General features: G+C 37.9%; 1 protein-coding gene across 6 annotated transcripts in view; it reads left to right on the top strand.

Annotated features, from left to right (window-relative positions):
* Positions 1 to 14,957, top strand: part of NBEA (neurobeachin) — a 673,061-nt gene that overhangs the window by 627,271 nt on the left and 30,833 nt on the right. For all 6 annotated transcript variants that reach the window (XM_059892161.1, XM_059892163.1, XM_059892162.1 and 3 more), the window contains one exon: positions 2,393 to 2,560. In XM_059892161.1, coding sequence (XP_059748144.1) covers positions 2,393 to 2,560 — 168 coding nt within the window. The remainder of the gene's footprint in view (positions 1 to 2,392; positions 2,561 to 14,957) is intronic.

Genomic DNA, 14,957 nt, shown 5'->3' with positions numbered 1-14,957 from the left:
ATGAGTCCCAAGAAATTCTCATAAAGAGTCAGACAGGGATGCAGGAGTGGGCGTTCGTCACAGAGCATTGTGTCACAGCACATTGGAGGCAGTCTAGTGCTCACTGCTGGGGAAGTTCTGAGCAGCCCCTGAAAACAGTGGATTCGCTATGCCTAGCCACACAGCTAGATCCTAAAAAACAAGGCTAAGTGAAGAAAGTAAGAAACAATGAAATCTGTAACCCCACTCCATTTTTGTGAGTCAAAAATACACACCAAAAAAATGTTTGTGTGTAAAAAAAATGTAAAAAAAAAAATTACGTGTATAATGTTTTATAAAGACACATGCAAACAAAAGGAGAAACATTAAACACTTTATAGCATTGCCCATGGCAGAGGAAAATGAAAGAAGCAGTTGGAGATGCTAAATAAATGTTTTAAAACTCAAATTAGGGAACAGTGATCATTGCTTTCACCCCTCATAGTTGCATTAGGCATGTAGTTCAATAATTTTTTTATTCAAATGCAGTAAATTTCATTGACCCTTTCTTCCAAATATGTCTAGTAGTCTCTACAAGATTGATTTGAAATGGTCACTGCTGAGCTAATTATGTAATTACGTTGGTAAGATCTTCCTTTAAAGAATTTCACTACTGTTTGACTTCCAGTGAACAGATTTGTGCAATAGCTACTCTATAATGAACCTCCATTTATTCGTTTTTTTTTCTTCCTTTCATTTATTGCACATGCACTGAATAATTACTGTCTTCTCATTTATACAAATTGACCAAACCAATGTGATAGACATAATCATTATGGGATTGTAACCAATGTATCTTTTGTATTTTCGTCCCTTTTCTTGTTCTCTAGTCCGAACTATTTTGTCCAGTGAGATACAGAGAATAGAAATTCAGTTTAGTTTTAGTATGAAAGCTATCCTTTTAAAATATCTGTTTATATTTCTGAATGAGAAACATTCATAATCACTGGTATAAACAAAATGCCAAAATTTTTGAAATAAATAAAAAGGGAGTTTGATGGGAATAGGTTACTAGTTAAATGTGATCCAGGATCCACCTGCCAATGCAGGAGACACCGGTTTGATCCCTGATCCAAGACGATCCCAAATGCCTCAGAGCAACTAAGCCCGGGCACCGCAACTACTGAACCTGTGCTCTAGAGCCCGGGAGCCAGAACTGCTGAAGCCCACACGCCCTAGAGCCCGTGCTTGGCGACAGGAGAAGCCACCACAGTGAGAAGTCCACTCATCATAACTAGAGGGTAGCACCCCCTCGCTGCCACTGGAGAAAAGGCCACACAGCAACAAAGACCCAGCACAGCCAAAATAAGTAAATAAATAAACTATTTTTTAAAAACGTGATCACAGGAAAAGTTGAAAAGTATCATTCAGATATTTTTTAGATTAAAAAAATGAAATATAATTATCAAAGGGCTAATTTAAGAAACCATTTATTAATTGAATTCCAAGCTGGTTTCAACGCCTTCGAAATCAGGGGGCATGCAGCCAAAGAATGACTTCATTCACATATTTAGTTACAGCTGTAATTGCAAAAATTGTTTTCTGTGGCTTTGCATAGTTGAAATTTAAGAAGGTAGTGCTACAGCTTTTTCCTCATGTTGCTGAAATCGGTGTGCCCTTCAAATCAGTAAGAAGCTGATGATGAGCGAGGGTGGGAGGTGAGAGGCATAGTGAGCCGCACTGTGATGGCCACTGCTCTACTACGGCTGCGACAGGGCTGCATGCCTACCTACCAGGGCACCTCTGTGACGCTTGGATGGCTTCTCAGGAAATGAAAAGGCCTCTTTTTTTTTCCTGACTCTTTCTGGAAGTTTCTTATCGTCCCTAACTCTCAGTAATTTGCATTCATTTCCCACTGGCTAGCAAATACCCCAAATTACCCAGCGGTTCCTAAACAGTATAATAGCAGAGTTAACTCATATCAGGTCATTCCCTTTTAGTAATGTAGACGTAAATTTGAAGACTTTGGGCAGGAAAGTAAATATATATCAAAGTTTCTAATTAAATTGTTTACTTTGAAACTAATGGTTAAAAATTAAAAATGAAATTATTATGCATGGCACTAAAACAGGCAATTCAAATTCCTTTTAAACATGAATGTGTCTTTTTAAAGAAATCTATTTAATGTTAAAATTTATATCACATATTCAGTTAAGTCAAGAGTATGTTTAATAGTTAAAAAGAAAATTTTCTTTTAGGTCTGTGTTTTATTAGAGATTATACTTTGTCATTTCTAAGAATAGGTCTGACACATAGAGGTGAAATACAGGAGGGCAAAGAATGAATTCTACTTATTTATATAGAATATTTCAAGTTAAGAATGGAGATTTACTAAATTTTCATGGTCTCTTTATCTCTTTCCTGACTGATTCAGGCCCTGGAAAGTGAATTTGTTTCTTGCCAACTCCATCAGTGGATTGACCTTGTATTTGGATACAAGCAGAGAGGACCGGAAGCAGTCCGGGCTCTGAATGTTTTTCATTACCTAACCTATGAAGGCTCTGTGAACCTGGACAGTATCACTGACCCTGTGCTGAGGGAGGTAGGTAATAAGTTGGATATGATTCTGAAAATTTCTGCCGCCCTTCAACACAAACTTGGCTTTCCATCTCCTGCATAAATCTCCTTCCAATGTAAATTTTATAAAACATAGATTTCAAGTTCTTGACAAATGTGGAAAAGTGAGTGTTGTATGTCAAAACAAGTAATGAGGCTACCATGTAGTTCCTTTCTGAAATGCAGACATACACAGTGCACTTTAGTATCCCTCTTTTATTTTATTTCAGCGTCTTCATTGAAATGCTTAATGCCTTATGTGTTATAAATTAAAGAAACCTCTGCAGTCCATGGGGTTGCTGAGGGTCAGACATGACTGAGCGACTTCACTTTCACTTTTCATTTTCATGCATTGGAGAAGGAAATGGCAACCCACTCCAGTGTTCTTGCCTGGAGAATTCCAGGGACGGGGGAGCCTGGTGGGCTGCTGTCTATGGGATCACACAGAGTCGGACATGACTGATGCAACTTAGCAGCAGCAGCAGCAGCATTGAATATTTAAATATGAATAGTTCACATTAAAATAACCTGCCAATACCTATTTTTTTTTAATAAAAGCAGAACTACAGCCTGCTAGACGAAATACTCAAAAAATGCATCAGTAAAATAGATGAGATTATAGTATGTTATTCCTGCACATTCTCAACCTGAAATTTTATAGCTAACAGTTGGGAATTATATGCTATAGTTTGTGTATAAGTATATTTTATGAAAATATTCATAAAATATATTATTTAAATCACTTGTACGTTGCACAAAATTATTTCAGATAGGTGTAAAGAGTGAAGATGCAACAGCTGCTAGATGAGTCTTGCTTCAAGGAAGCTGTATCTCAGTCTTCCATTCTACCAGATATCTGCCATCTGCTCTATGCAAAACAAGCAATCATTTCTACATTTCCAGTCACTAGGATGCTTTTTTATTTTTTTATTTTTTAATTTTAGAGGTGGAAAACTCATAGATTTGGGAAATAAAGCTCTAAAAGAAAAATTTGCATCCATAAAGTTATTTCTTACAGACTTCTATAAAGACAAAATGACTCTATTTGTATGGCTTCAAGCAGAGAAGAGGAGAGGGAAGGGAAGAGCCTCATGCTCCTTGATCATTGAGCCCTTGGGGCTAAATATTTGGAGAACACATTGCAAGCATATTATTAGGTGTAGTGTTCTACCATGTTGTATGCACAAGGAAATGGAATTATTGCCTGAAGCTGGAAGAAGGAGATAGGGACAGAGAAGGGATGAGTGAGAAAAGAGCCAGATACTTGAACATTTGTAGGTGAAATAAGGGATTTTGTCTACAAAATAATCTGATTAGTTTGTTCACAACTGGGAATTCTAATTCTGAGCTTAATTATTCTCTTAATAATGTACCCTTAACATATACTCAGTGCTATAAATGCCTTACCACTATATTTTCTTTTCAGAACCAGTACCTTTAGAATCAGAAAAAGAAGAGAATTACAGTAGCTTATCCTTTTATGGCAAGACCAACTCCAGATTGTTTATTGACTTTTAAATATCATAAACATTTTTGCTCCTGAATATCTTAGTGTACATTCCACCCATTATAATATGCTGTCCTTAAGTTGCAAGTTGATCATCTTGAGCAAAATAAAAATATTTTAAGCATATTGTGCATAATGAAAGAACATAGCAGCATTAAAATTGACTGAAAATAGCAGATCTTTCCAACTTAAATTGAAGAAGGAAATGGCAAACCTCTCCAGTATTCTCACTGGGAAAATCCTACAGACAGAGGAGCCTAGCAGGCCCCAGTCTATAGGGTCGAAAAGAGTTAGACACAACTGAGTGACTGAGCATATTTAAATGAGAACAAAGAGATAAATGAGAAAAGGAAAAGGAAATGGAATTAGGATTGAGACTTTTTAAATGTGGATATAGTGTTTATTACTTGAATTCTATAAAAATACCTGCTACTACAAGGTAACACTCCTTTGCTTTGGACAGTAAAAAAAAAAAACAAAAACTGTATAGAATTGTCAAACTGTAGAAAATCTCCATGAAACATTACATGAAAGAGAGTAATTTAAAAAATTAAAAAATAGGTTGGGAAGGGGTTCCAGCTTTCCCAGTCTGAGGGCATAGTTGCTGAACACTGAGGTTCCATTAGAGAAGCTCCCAGAGTCACTCAGTGCCATGTATGTCCTCCCTACCTAAGCCCCTCGCCCACCTCTCTCACCGAAAAACTTTTCTGTCAGTTCTTAAAATACTAGGTGAGAGAGCATGTACTTGGAACACTGTTACCTTACTTCCGCCGGGCAGCACGGGCTCACACACACACTAGCAGAGCACTGGCCCTGACCCACCCAGTGTTTTGTGGTTTAGATGCTAAGTCATGTCCAACTCTTTGAGACCCCATGGACTGTAGCCCACCAGGCTTCTCTGCCTATGGGATTTTCCAGACAAGATTATTGGAGTGGGTTGCCATGCTCTCCTTCAGGGGATCCTCCTGACTCAGGGATCGAACCCATGTTTCCTATGTCTCCAGCATTGGCAGGCAGATTATTTACTCACTGAGCCACCTGGGAAGCCCATCCTACCCAGAGGCCCTGTGTCAAATCAAGATAGCCTTATCTCTTTAAGACCACTAGGGAAGCACTTAGGACATTGCAGATATGACAGATGAAATGACCTTGCAAGGAATAGGAGTTAATTGCCCCCTCCACATTCCCCATTCTCACCTCCTTTACTTCACAACTAACATATTTCCACAAAATAAATTCTGTATTAATATTTAAGAAACTACAAAGATGAGAACCTGCCTGAATCCTGTGAGCTTTCTAATGTGGCCAAGTCATTTAGTGTTCTTCCACTTCCATTGCTTTGTCCATAAAGAAGGGATAATACCAAACATATGTTTGCCAGCATAAAAGCATCTAGCGTCTATTGTCACAAGAAAGAACCCTGTGGATAGGTGGAACAGAGTATAGTATCATCATTATTTGGTGGTCATTTTTGCCCCTATGCAGTGAGGAGGCTCTCTGCAGGGCACACTGCCTTCCATCAAAACATCAACATCGAGTTCCAGGAGGTCTGCTCTGTGATGCTGTGATTTGAGAGAGTTGCTCTATACCTAAATGATCAGACAAAGGCTTTTGGGGAAAGTAGTGTTCAAAACGTTGAGCCTTTTATTGAGTTCATTGCATTCCTTTTATTTGATAAAGTTTATCTTGAAGTGAAGTAAAAAGTGAAATGAAGTCACTCAGTCGTGTCCAACTCTTTGCGACCCCATGGACTGTAGCCCACCAGGCTCCTCCATCCATGGAATTTTCCAGGCAAGAGTACTGGAGTGGGTTGCCATTTCCTTCTCCAGGGGATCTTCCTGACCCAGGGATCAAACCTGGGTCTCCCACGTTGCAGGCAGATGCTTTACTGTCTGAGCCACCAGGGAAGCCCCAAAGTTCATTTCAGTATTTTTAAATATGAAATCACTCTATTTCACAAAGATAAAACCAAAAGAAAGTGGCAGTTATCTTACACTAAGCTCCAACTAGCCTAAAGAAGATAATTTTTAATGCCTTAACAAATGCTGATTTAAAGGAGAAATTTAATATACAAAAATCTACATATGTCCCTTTTGTAAAAGAGAATAGAAAAGATACACACACACACACACACACACACACACATATATATACATCTACAGTCTACCTAGAACTTTGAAGTTAGGGCTAAAATTTGAAAAATGTCTTAAGATTATTGATTCATTCTTCCTTGACAGGTGAAATCATGAAGCAGCACTAACCACAGCAATTATAGCATTAAAATGTCAAGAAATTAGAGGTCAGAATAACAGATAATTTTCTTCTCTATGTCAGATTTAAAATTGACATTCTTTGACAGCTTAGGATCTCTGGCTGAGAAAAATATGACAGCTTAACTTATTTTATACTTGTAAAGCAGTAATTGATAATAAACTTTATCATGACAGCCTCTGGGCAGAAACATGACAGAACAGTTTTGGTACCAAGCTCTTCATAACATGTAAACACTAGATCTGGGGGATATTAGGTATTATTTAAATTGTCTTAAGCCTGAGCTTTTATCATAGTCTTCTAGACACTTTTTTTTTCCATAGATGAGCTCATCTGACTATTTAAGCAGTATTTTTCAAGCATGATAATGAGTGTTTTTCATATTTATTTTTTCATGTTAATAAAATTATGTAATTTGCTTTATGTTTTTACTCCCCAAATGATGGCCAAGAAACTTAATCCTATGACCTACATGAGAAACAGGCTGTTCTGGTTTATATCTGGTCCCATGGTTTTCTATCTCCTTACTACTCAAATACAGTCCATAGACCAACAGTATCAGAATGAGCATCACCTGGGAACTTGATAGATAGACCCTCATACTCTGCTCTCAGCAATGCCCCCACACAGCCTAGTAAATCTGAATGTTAGGAAATCCCCTGGTGACCTGAGGCATTACAGTGTAGGAAGCACTGTGCTGCTGTTCAGTTGCTAAGTCATGTCCAACTCCTTGCGACCTCGTGGACTGAGGCACGCCAGGCTTCCCTGCCCTCCACTGTCTCCTAGCTCCATCCACTCTCCATCCTCTTTGCCTCCATCCCAAGGGTATCTCAGAACATCCAGGAAGAGGGCTCAAGCAAGTTTATTTTGAAAAAAAAATTCTTTAAAATAACAGAATATTTACTTATTTGTTTTGTTTTGTTTTGTTTTGTTTTTGCTGTGCCACTGCAGCATGTGTGATCCTAGTTGCCAGACCAGGGACTGAACCCGTGCCACCTGCATTGGAAGCACTGAGTCTTAATCACTAGCCGACCAGGGAGGTCCCTTACTTATTTTTAGACATGATATTCTTCTTATTCCCAAAATAATTCTTTAAAAAGTAAAAGGCTTTTTAATGGGCATTTCCATTTTAATTTAAACTGTAAATTTTCTATTTGTTCATGCTTTTAAATTTATTAAAACTTTTAACTCAGTAAAACTTCAGTAACTGTAGAGAAAATTTTAAGGTAACTGTAAGAAATCTTTATCAGCCATTTTTTTTCTCGTTTGTCCTTTACTCTTATAATGAGTGAAAAATATTCTAAAATTGTTTCTTAAAATTATCTCTGTTATAATCAGGAGTATAATTAGTCAAGCCTGTCTGCCTCAGAGTATGATTGTTTGATCCCTAGCAGTCAATGAAAGATGATGGAAAGGTGGACATCAGATAACAGATTATATCACAGCCCCAGCATCATTATTTGAGTGACATAAGGGAGTCACTTTAATGTACTTTTATTTAACCACCTAAAATATGATAATTGAAATGATATCTAACTCATAGGACTGTACTTGAGGATTGTATGTGAAAAGATATGTGAAAATACTTTGTAAACCGTGAAGCACTACTGGACATTGATTACTCCTGCCCCCAAACATAATTAAATGAAGTATTGTGGAAGAACTTCTGTTTTAATAATTTATTTCTCTGTATCATGGTATCTGTAGTCAACACTGCCAAACTGAAAAATGATTTAAATGACTTCTCTTTGACTGTGAGAGAGATATACACAGAAGTCTACCATAAAAGGCTTGTTTTGCTAGCAAATTATTAGAACATATGGACCATGCAGCATTTATTTATACATTTTGATATTACCAGTAGTCATAAAAATGTGGTTATTTTAGTCTAATTTTCTGTTACCAGTATTTCTTAGTCTTAGACTATATATTCTTCATTTCTTTCTTTCTTCAATCTGACAGGGATAACAAAGCATTCCTTTGGATCTGCTATGGTGAAAATATGCCCATAGGAAGTAGAATAGATCTCTTCAGTTTTCACTTTATTTTCTTGCTGAAACATTCCTTGCTACTGCAGAGAACTGACATGATAGGGCTGTCAAGAACCAGCAAGACAAATGTGTCTTTAACCAAAACAGCTGCAATGCTGACTTTCCTAGAAAAGGAACTCATAAAATTTATAAGGAAAAAAAAATGAACCCACTTTTCATCTTGATCATGTAAATGAAGGTATTTATCATGACAACGTTGATGGCCTCTATAATAATTGCCTATTCTTTCTGAGAATCTGTTATTCCTAGTCTTTACTTTCCCTCATTTCTGACTTCTCTCTTTGATCTGACGAGGGATATTAACACCCACCCCTCCTGGGTCGCTTGAGTGGGTTGTAGAACAATATTGTCTGTTTACTGGTGCCGTGACGCCTAATTGTCTTCAGATGGGGGATGTTCAGGGTTCTTCTCCTAGGCGACTATTCTGAGGCATGATAACAAATGATCAACAAAAGGGCAGATAAATATTTCTTAAAACCATTTTCATTCCCCCCCCCTATAATTACTAGAAATTTTACAGAGCTGAAAATCTTAACAAACTCAAAAGCCAAATTAACATAGAAAGAAAAGCCATACATTTTAAATTGTTGGAATAGAAATACACATTGGGTCTTTTTTACTTTTAAAGAATCATTTTGGGAACAACAAGAATCCCTAAATCTGGTAAGAGTATAGGTTCAAATGTATCTGTTGTGCTTCTCATCTGTAGCAATAAGGCATGCATTGAGATAATTCAAGAATACAGTTTCTATATAGAAATTAGTATCAAGAAAATTAATGATACACATTTAATTTTGATTGGTGAATAAATCTTTTAATTTAGTTTTATCTTTTCTCCTTCTAATTACTGCAGTCCTTAGCTAGTCCATAGTCATCAATTGTGCATAGAAAAGCATAAATAATGCACTTAGTAAAAAGTGAGATGTATGTCATTTATGTGAAGTATGCTTTTTTTCTCTCTTTGTGTTATTTTTATTGTGTGGTGCTGAGAAGTGCTAATTATTGATTTTCAGAAATTAACAGCAAATGCTTTTACAAGCATCTAAAGTCATATTTTACACAAGGAAGAAGGGTGAAAATTGCAGCCTGCTGTTTGTAATAGGAATAGCTGGAAGAGACTTCCTTATCTTCAATTAACATAGATTTCAGTTATATTACACAGTTGTTACCTTAGCATAAATTAACAATTATTCAAAACATACTGCATGCTTCAGTTTCTTGAAGTGGGTATTACTCAAGCTAAGTACCTAACCATTTTAGTTAGATGTTTAGGACTCATGTTTAAATGTTTTAAACATATTGATAATGAGTCTATTTATAGCCATTTGATCTCAGTATAGTATATCTAAATTATTGTTTCCCATTTATGTCAAAGAAGAGCATTTTGTTTTGCCAAATACATGCAGTACTATTTTTAATTTGAATTTAATTGAGTCAAAGGGTATGATTTCATTTTGTAATGTTTATACCCACACCTGGTGAACCTTAGTCTTCATATCTTTATATGTACCAAACAAATCCATTTCAGCTTTATTATTCTCATTATTGTCTTTCCATGATCAGACACTCCAAGTGAATTTATTTTGTGTGGTGAAGCAGGTCACCACCGATACTACTCTCCCTTACCCCCTCCGCCTTCTCCTCAACCTCCTTCCTCCTCCATTTCCTGAATCAGCCAGCATAGAGTTTGCTTTATGTGAATTTATTCATCAAAGGCGAATTTGGCATGGATATTGTACTGTTGTTACCTCTCACATATCATTAAGTATTTCTGGACTGAGTCTTCTACTATGTACTATTGAATGATCAAACCCAAAGTTGGCAAAGAACCAAAAACCTGGGGGCATCCTTAAGAACTCATCTGCTAAAACTCTTGCTTCCAGGTCAATCTGAAAATTATCCAGAACAGAATGTTTTAGTTCTTTTTTTGAGGGTTAACAAGCATAGATTGAATAAGACTCCATGGTCTCCCCCAAGAAGCTTATAGCAGTGTTTATCCCTCAAATATTCTAAATCCTCAATAAAAATCTTACTTGGGTGTAATCACCTTTTGGTCAGTCCTACTTGGAAATGAAGCAAAAGCGAGCCAGCATTTTTCTTATTTATTATACCTGAACACTAATCCTAGTTGTATCCATCAGTGTGCTGTATGTGTCTCAGCACATTGCCCTTTCAGAGGGATAATGAAGACTCCGAAAAATGATATCTAAATGGTCAAGAAAAACAGGGAAAGAGTCTAAACATCACTAATCGTTATGCAAATGCAAAACAAAACCACAGTGAGGTGCCACTCCATACCCACTAGGTTGGATACAGTCAAACAAACAAACAGAAAATAGCAATGTTGGCAAAACTGGAATCCTTGAGAGTACTATGAGAATGTAAAATGGTGCAGCCTCTCTGGAAAACAATATAGAGGTTCCTCAAAAAATTAAAGAGAGACTTCCTGTATGATCTAGCAGTTTCACTACTGGTTATATATCCACAATTAAAAGCAAGATTTCAAAGAAATATATTGCATATCCATGTTCATAGCAGCATTATTCACAACAGTCAAAGTGTAGAAGCAATCCAAGGGTCCATGAGCAGGTGAACAGATGAAAAAGTATGCCATTTAGATATAATGGGATATTATTTGGCCTTAAAAAGGAAGGAAATTCTGAGGCACGCTGTAACAGGAATGAACCTTGAGGACATTATTCTGAGTGAAATAAGCCTGTCACAACAAGACAAATTACTGTTTGATTCCAGGTGCTTCCAATAGTCAAAATCAGAGAGAGAAAAAGTAGAAGGGTGGTTTCCAGGAGCTGTGAGGTGAAAGTCGCTCAGTCCTGTCTGGCTCTTTGCAACCCCGTGGACTGTACAGTCCATGGAATTCTCCAGGCCAGAATACTGGACTGGGTAGCCTTTGCCTTCTCCAGGAGTTGTTCCCAACCCAGGGATCGAACCCAGGTCTCCCACATTGCAGGCAGATTCTTTGCCAGCTGAGCCACAGGGGAAGCCCAAGAATACTGGAGTGGGTAGCCTTCTCCAGCGGATCTTCCCGACCCAGGAATCAAACCAGGGTCTCCTGCATTGCAGGTGGATTCTTACCAACTGAACTATCAGGGAAGCCCTTGATATCAGGGAAACCCTTCCAGGAGCTGGGGGAAGGTGAAATGAGCAGTTGTCTGATGGGTACAGAGTTTCAGTTTCTCAAGCTAAAGAGAGTTCTAGAGAATATGCACAATAATATGAATGTGTTTAACACTGCTGAACTGGACACTTAAAAATTGTTAGGATGGTAAATTTTACACTGTGAAATTTTATGTGGTAAATCTTAACCACAGTTTTAACAAATTTTAAAGGGATAATCAAGAGTTTAAAAATAGTCCTATTTACAAAAATGTGGGGCAGATTAAAGTAGATAATCAAGGGAAGTTGAAGCCCCCTGGGGTTAACATCTGGTTACCAGGCCTAGGCTTGAGGGTGTAAGGGGAGGTAGCTTGTTGCCAGAAGCTGGCAGGAGAAGTAGCCCTGGGAATTGGTCACCCGGCAGAACCTGTGGCCTTAGGTAGAGAACTGCAACACAGCCAGTGCCAAACTGTGACCTGACAATGAGGGGGCGCACAATAAATGCTTTGCCTTCTACCTTGCGTCCCAACCAGTCAGAGGCCAACCCAGTACCAGGGGTGCGGTCCTTGGAGACCATCGCCCAGGGGCAAGGATGCCGATCCAGTTCACTTCTCTGTGCCCTGAGTGAGCCACCACTCTGGAGCAAACTTATTTAAGGCATTCAGGGTAGAACAGCCACTACCTTCTCATTAAAATACATGGATTTTTCTACCTGATTTGACTTATTTTTCAGGAGAAAAAGTGAGTGTGCTTGCCACCTGTGGCACTGACCTAATATATTTTTTTAGATGTTCCAGACAGAGCTTTTTTATCTAGAGGATATGGTGTTTTTCACATTAATTTGTTAAGTCAATTATGTAATATCCTTATAATTTATCATTCTAAGGAGGAAGTGTAGGAATCAGCAGGAAGAGAAATCTCCAGTATGTATCTGTATATGTGTATATATATGTATTAGCTTTATACCAAAAGAATATATATATATATATACATATTTGTATATAAAAATTTGCTGATATATATATATATATATATATATATATATCAGCTTTATACCAAAAAAATAAAAGCAAGCACTGAGGCAAGTAAATGAGCAAATTGGAACCCCTCAGATATTTTCTAACATAGTCTGATAGTTAAAACAAATATGGTCCTTTTTTGCTTGAGTTATCAAATATTTGCTTAAATATTCTAATACTTTTGCGAGTGTAGGCGGCCTACAGTCCGGGGGTTGCAGAGTCCTGCAAGACTTGTGACTAAGCACGCATGCACGCATAGGCTTAGCCTTAATGCAGTTGATTGTTAAAACAAAGGAAACATCTTGGTTCTTCTGTTTTGTAGTTTCTGTGAAAAACTAGAAGCAGTTTAATATAAAATAGCATTTTAATTTTTTATATAGTTAAATGTTTATAAGGCAAGAAATAATAAAGTGCAGATATTATTTGCTTGATTTATTTTGCTATTTTTCCAGCATTAAAAAGTAATGCTTTATATGATCTTGTTTTATTGCAACAATAAACCAGAAGCAAAGGCTTATCAGTTAAAATACATTCTGCCATTAAGTAATCTTTCTTTTTATCATTTCAGGCTTTCAGAATTCCATGTTTTTCCTATTTGATAGAGAATTGGTAGAATTGTAGGTAGAACCGAGTGATAAAAATCACATATATATTTTTAATTGTATTATATGTTGAAGTTGTATTTTCTGTCAAAGGGGAAAAAAAGAATATCCACTCTCAAGCATTAAAATCATTCTAAATAAGAGCTGTATACTGAGATAAGCACAACACTAAATTTTTTGAAAATCTTTTTCTGTGTTCCCAAGCTTTTACTTTTTTTTCTTAAATTTTCTGAAATTTGCTGATAATTGGTAATTTGAACATAATCTGGTATTTTGCATTATGGATAGCATAGCCTATCGTACTTTACGAAATGCTGATTTTTTTTAAACTATTTAAAAGATTTTACCAACCAAGGAAAATGGATATAAAACAGGTCATTTGACAGCCTACCTTATTAGCTTCTTCCTACTGTCTCTCTCATGGCACTTAGACCTGATGGCATTTCATCTGAAAGACAATGCTAAATTAACATTTGCCAAAAAAAACTGGAACTTGTAAAGGTTCCATCAGAGAAAAATATATCTGGGCTAAATTCATCTGCACTAAGGAAAAGAGAATAATCAAAGTGTTTATCTGATGCCTACCAGGGAAAGCGTAAGTAGATAACCAGACTACACAGAGGGAAGGAGAAAGCACGTTTGTTCACCTAACTTTTGTCTTTTATTTTGAATTTACCATTAATTTGAACATCATTCTGAACTTTGCCTTAACTGTCACCACGTTTCCTTGTACCTTGGTTGTGAAGTTTTTTGTATTAATGGGCAGACATGCAACACACATGCACCACAGCATGTTCACTCTCTTCTGAGGATTTAATCCCAAACGTGGGCTTCCCTGGTGGCTCAGAGGGTAGAGCATCATCTGCCTGCAATGCAAGAGACCTGGGTTTGTTCCCTGGGTCAGAAAGATCCCCTGGAGAAGGAAATGGCACCCCACTCCAGTACTCTTGCCTGGAAAATTCCATGGACGGAGGAGCCTGGTAGGCTACAGTCCATGGGATTGCAAAGAGTTGGACACGACTGAGCGACTTCACTTTCTTTTCTTTCTTTCTAATCCCAAACTTGTATCTTTGTTCATATAGGAGGTAGAACTTTCTTGGGAGGAAAGGCAAGAAGGGAAAACAAAACAGTTAAGCAAGAGATATAGCAGGTCAGAGGAATAAAGCTTGTGTCACAGCTATTGCAAGCACATAGCGGGACAACAGAGGATGAGATGGTTGGATGGCATCACTGACTCAATGGACATGAGTTTAAGTAAACTCCGGGAGTTGGTGATAGACAGGGAGGCCTGGCGTGCTGCAGTCCATGGGGTCACAAAGAGTTGCACACGACTGAGTGACTGAACTGAACTGTAGGGCCTCTTTATGCAAATGTAAAAAGCCACCCTGTTCAGGAGGTTGAATTGCAAAAAGGGCCCCTTTCTTTGGCAATCGGGGTCAGTTCTATCACTCATTTACCCCCCAACTGGGCACCTTGGTACGTGGTATCATCACCGACACCCGCCATACACAGTGCCCTGACCTGTGGGGAAGTTGAAAGACTAGAGAAAACTCGTTGAGAATAAGTGGGAAAAGGGAGAGCTGGATGGGGCTTCCCAGGTGGCTCAGCAGTAGAGAATCTGCAGGAGCCACGGGAGACTGGAGCTCGACCCCTGGGTGGGGAAGATCCTCTGGAGGAGGAAATAGCAACCCACGCCAGTATTCTTGCCGGGACAGTCCAGTGAATAGAGGACCCTGGTGGGGTACAGTCCGTGGGGGTTGCAAAGAGTCAGACACGACCGAGCAGTGAGCACGCACACACAGGAGAGCTACTTGAAGGC

This window comes from Bos taurus, chromosome 12, assembly GCF_002263795.3.
Source record: "Bos taurus isolate L1 Dominette 01449 registration number 42190680 breed Hereford chromosome 12, ARS-UCD2.0, whole genome shotgun sequence".
NCBI classification, from domain to species: Eukaryota; Metazoa; Chordata; class Mammalia; order Artiodactyla; family Bovidae; genus Bos; species Bos taurus.
Note: the sequence above shows the minus strand (reverse complement) of the source record. Positions and strands in the feature narration are given on the sequence as shown.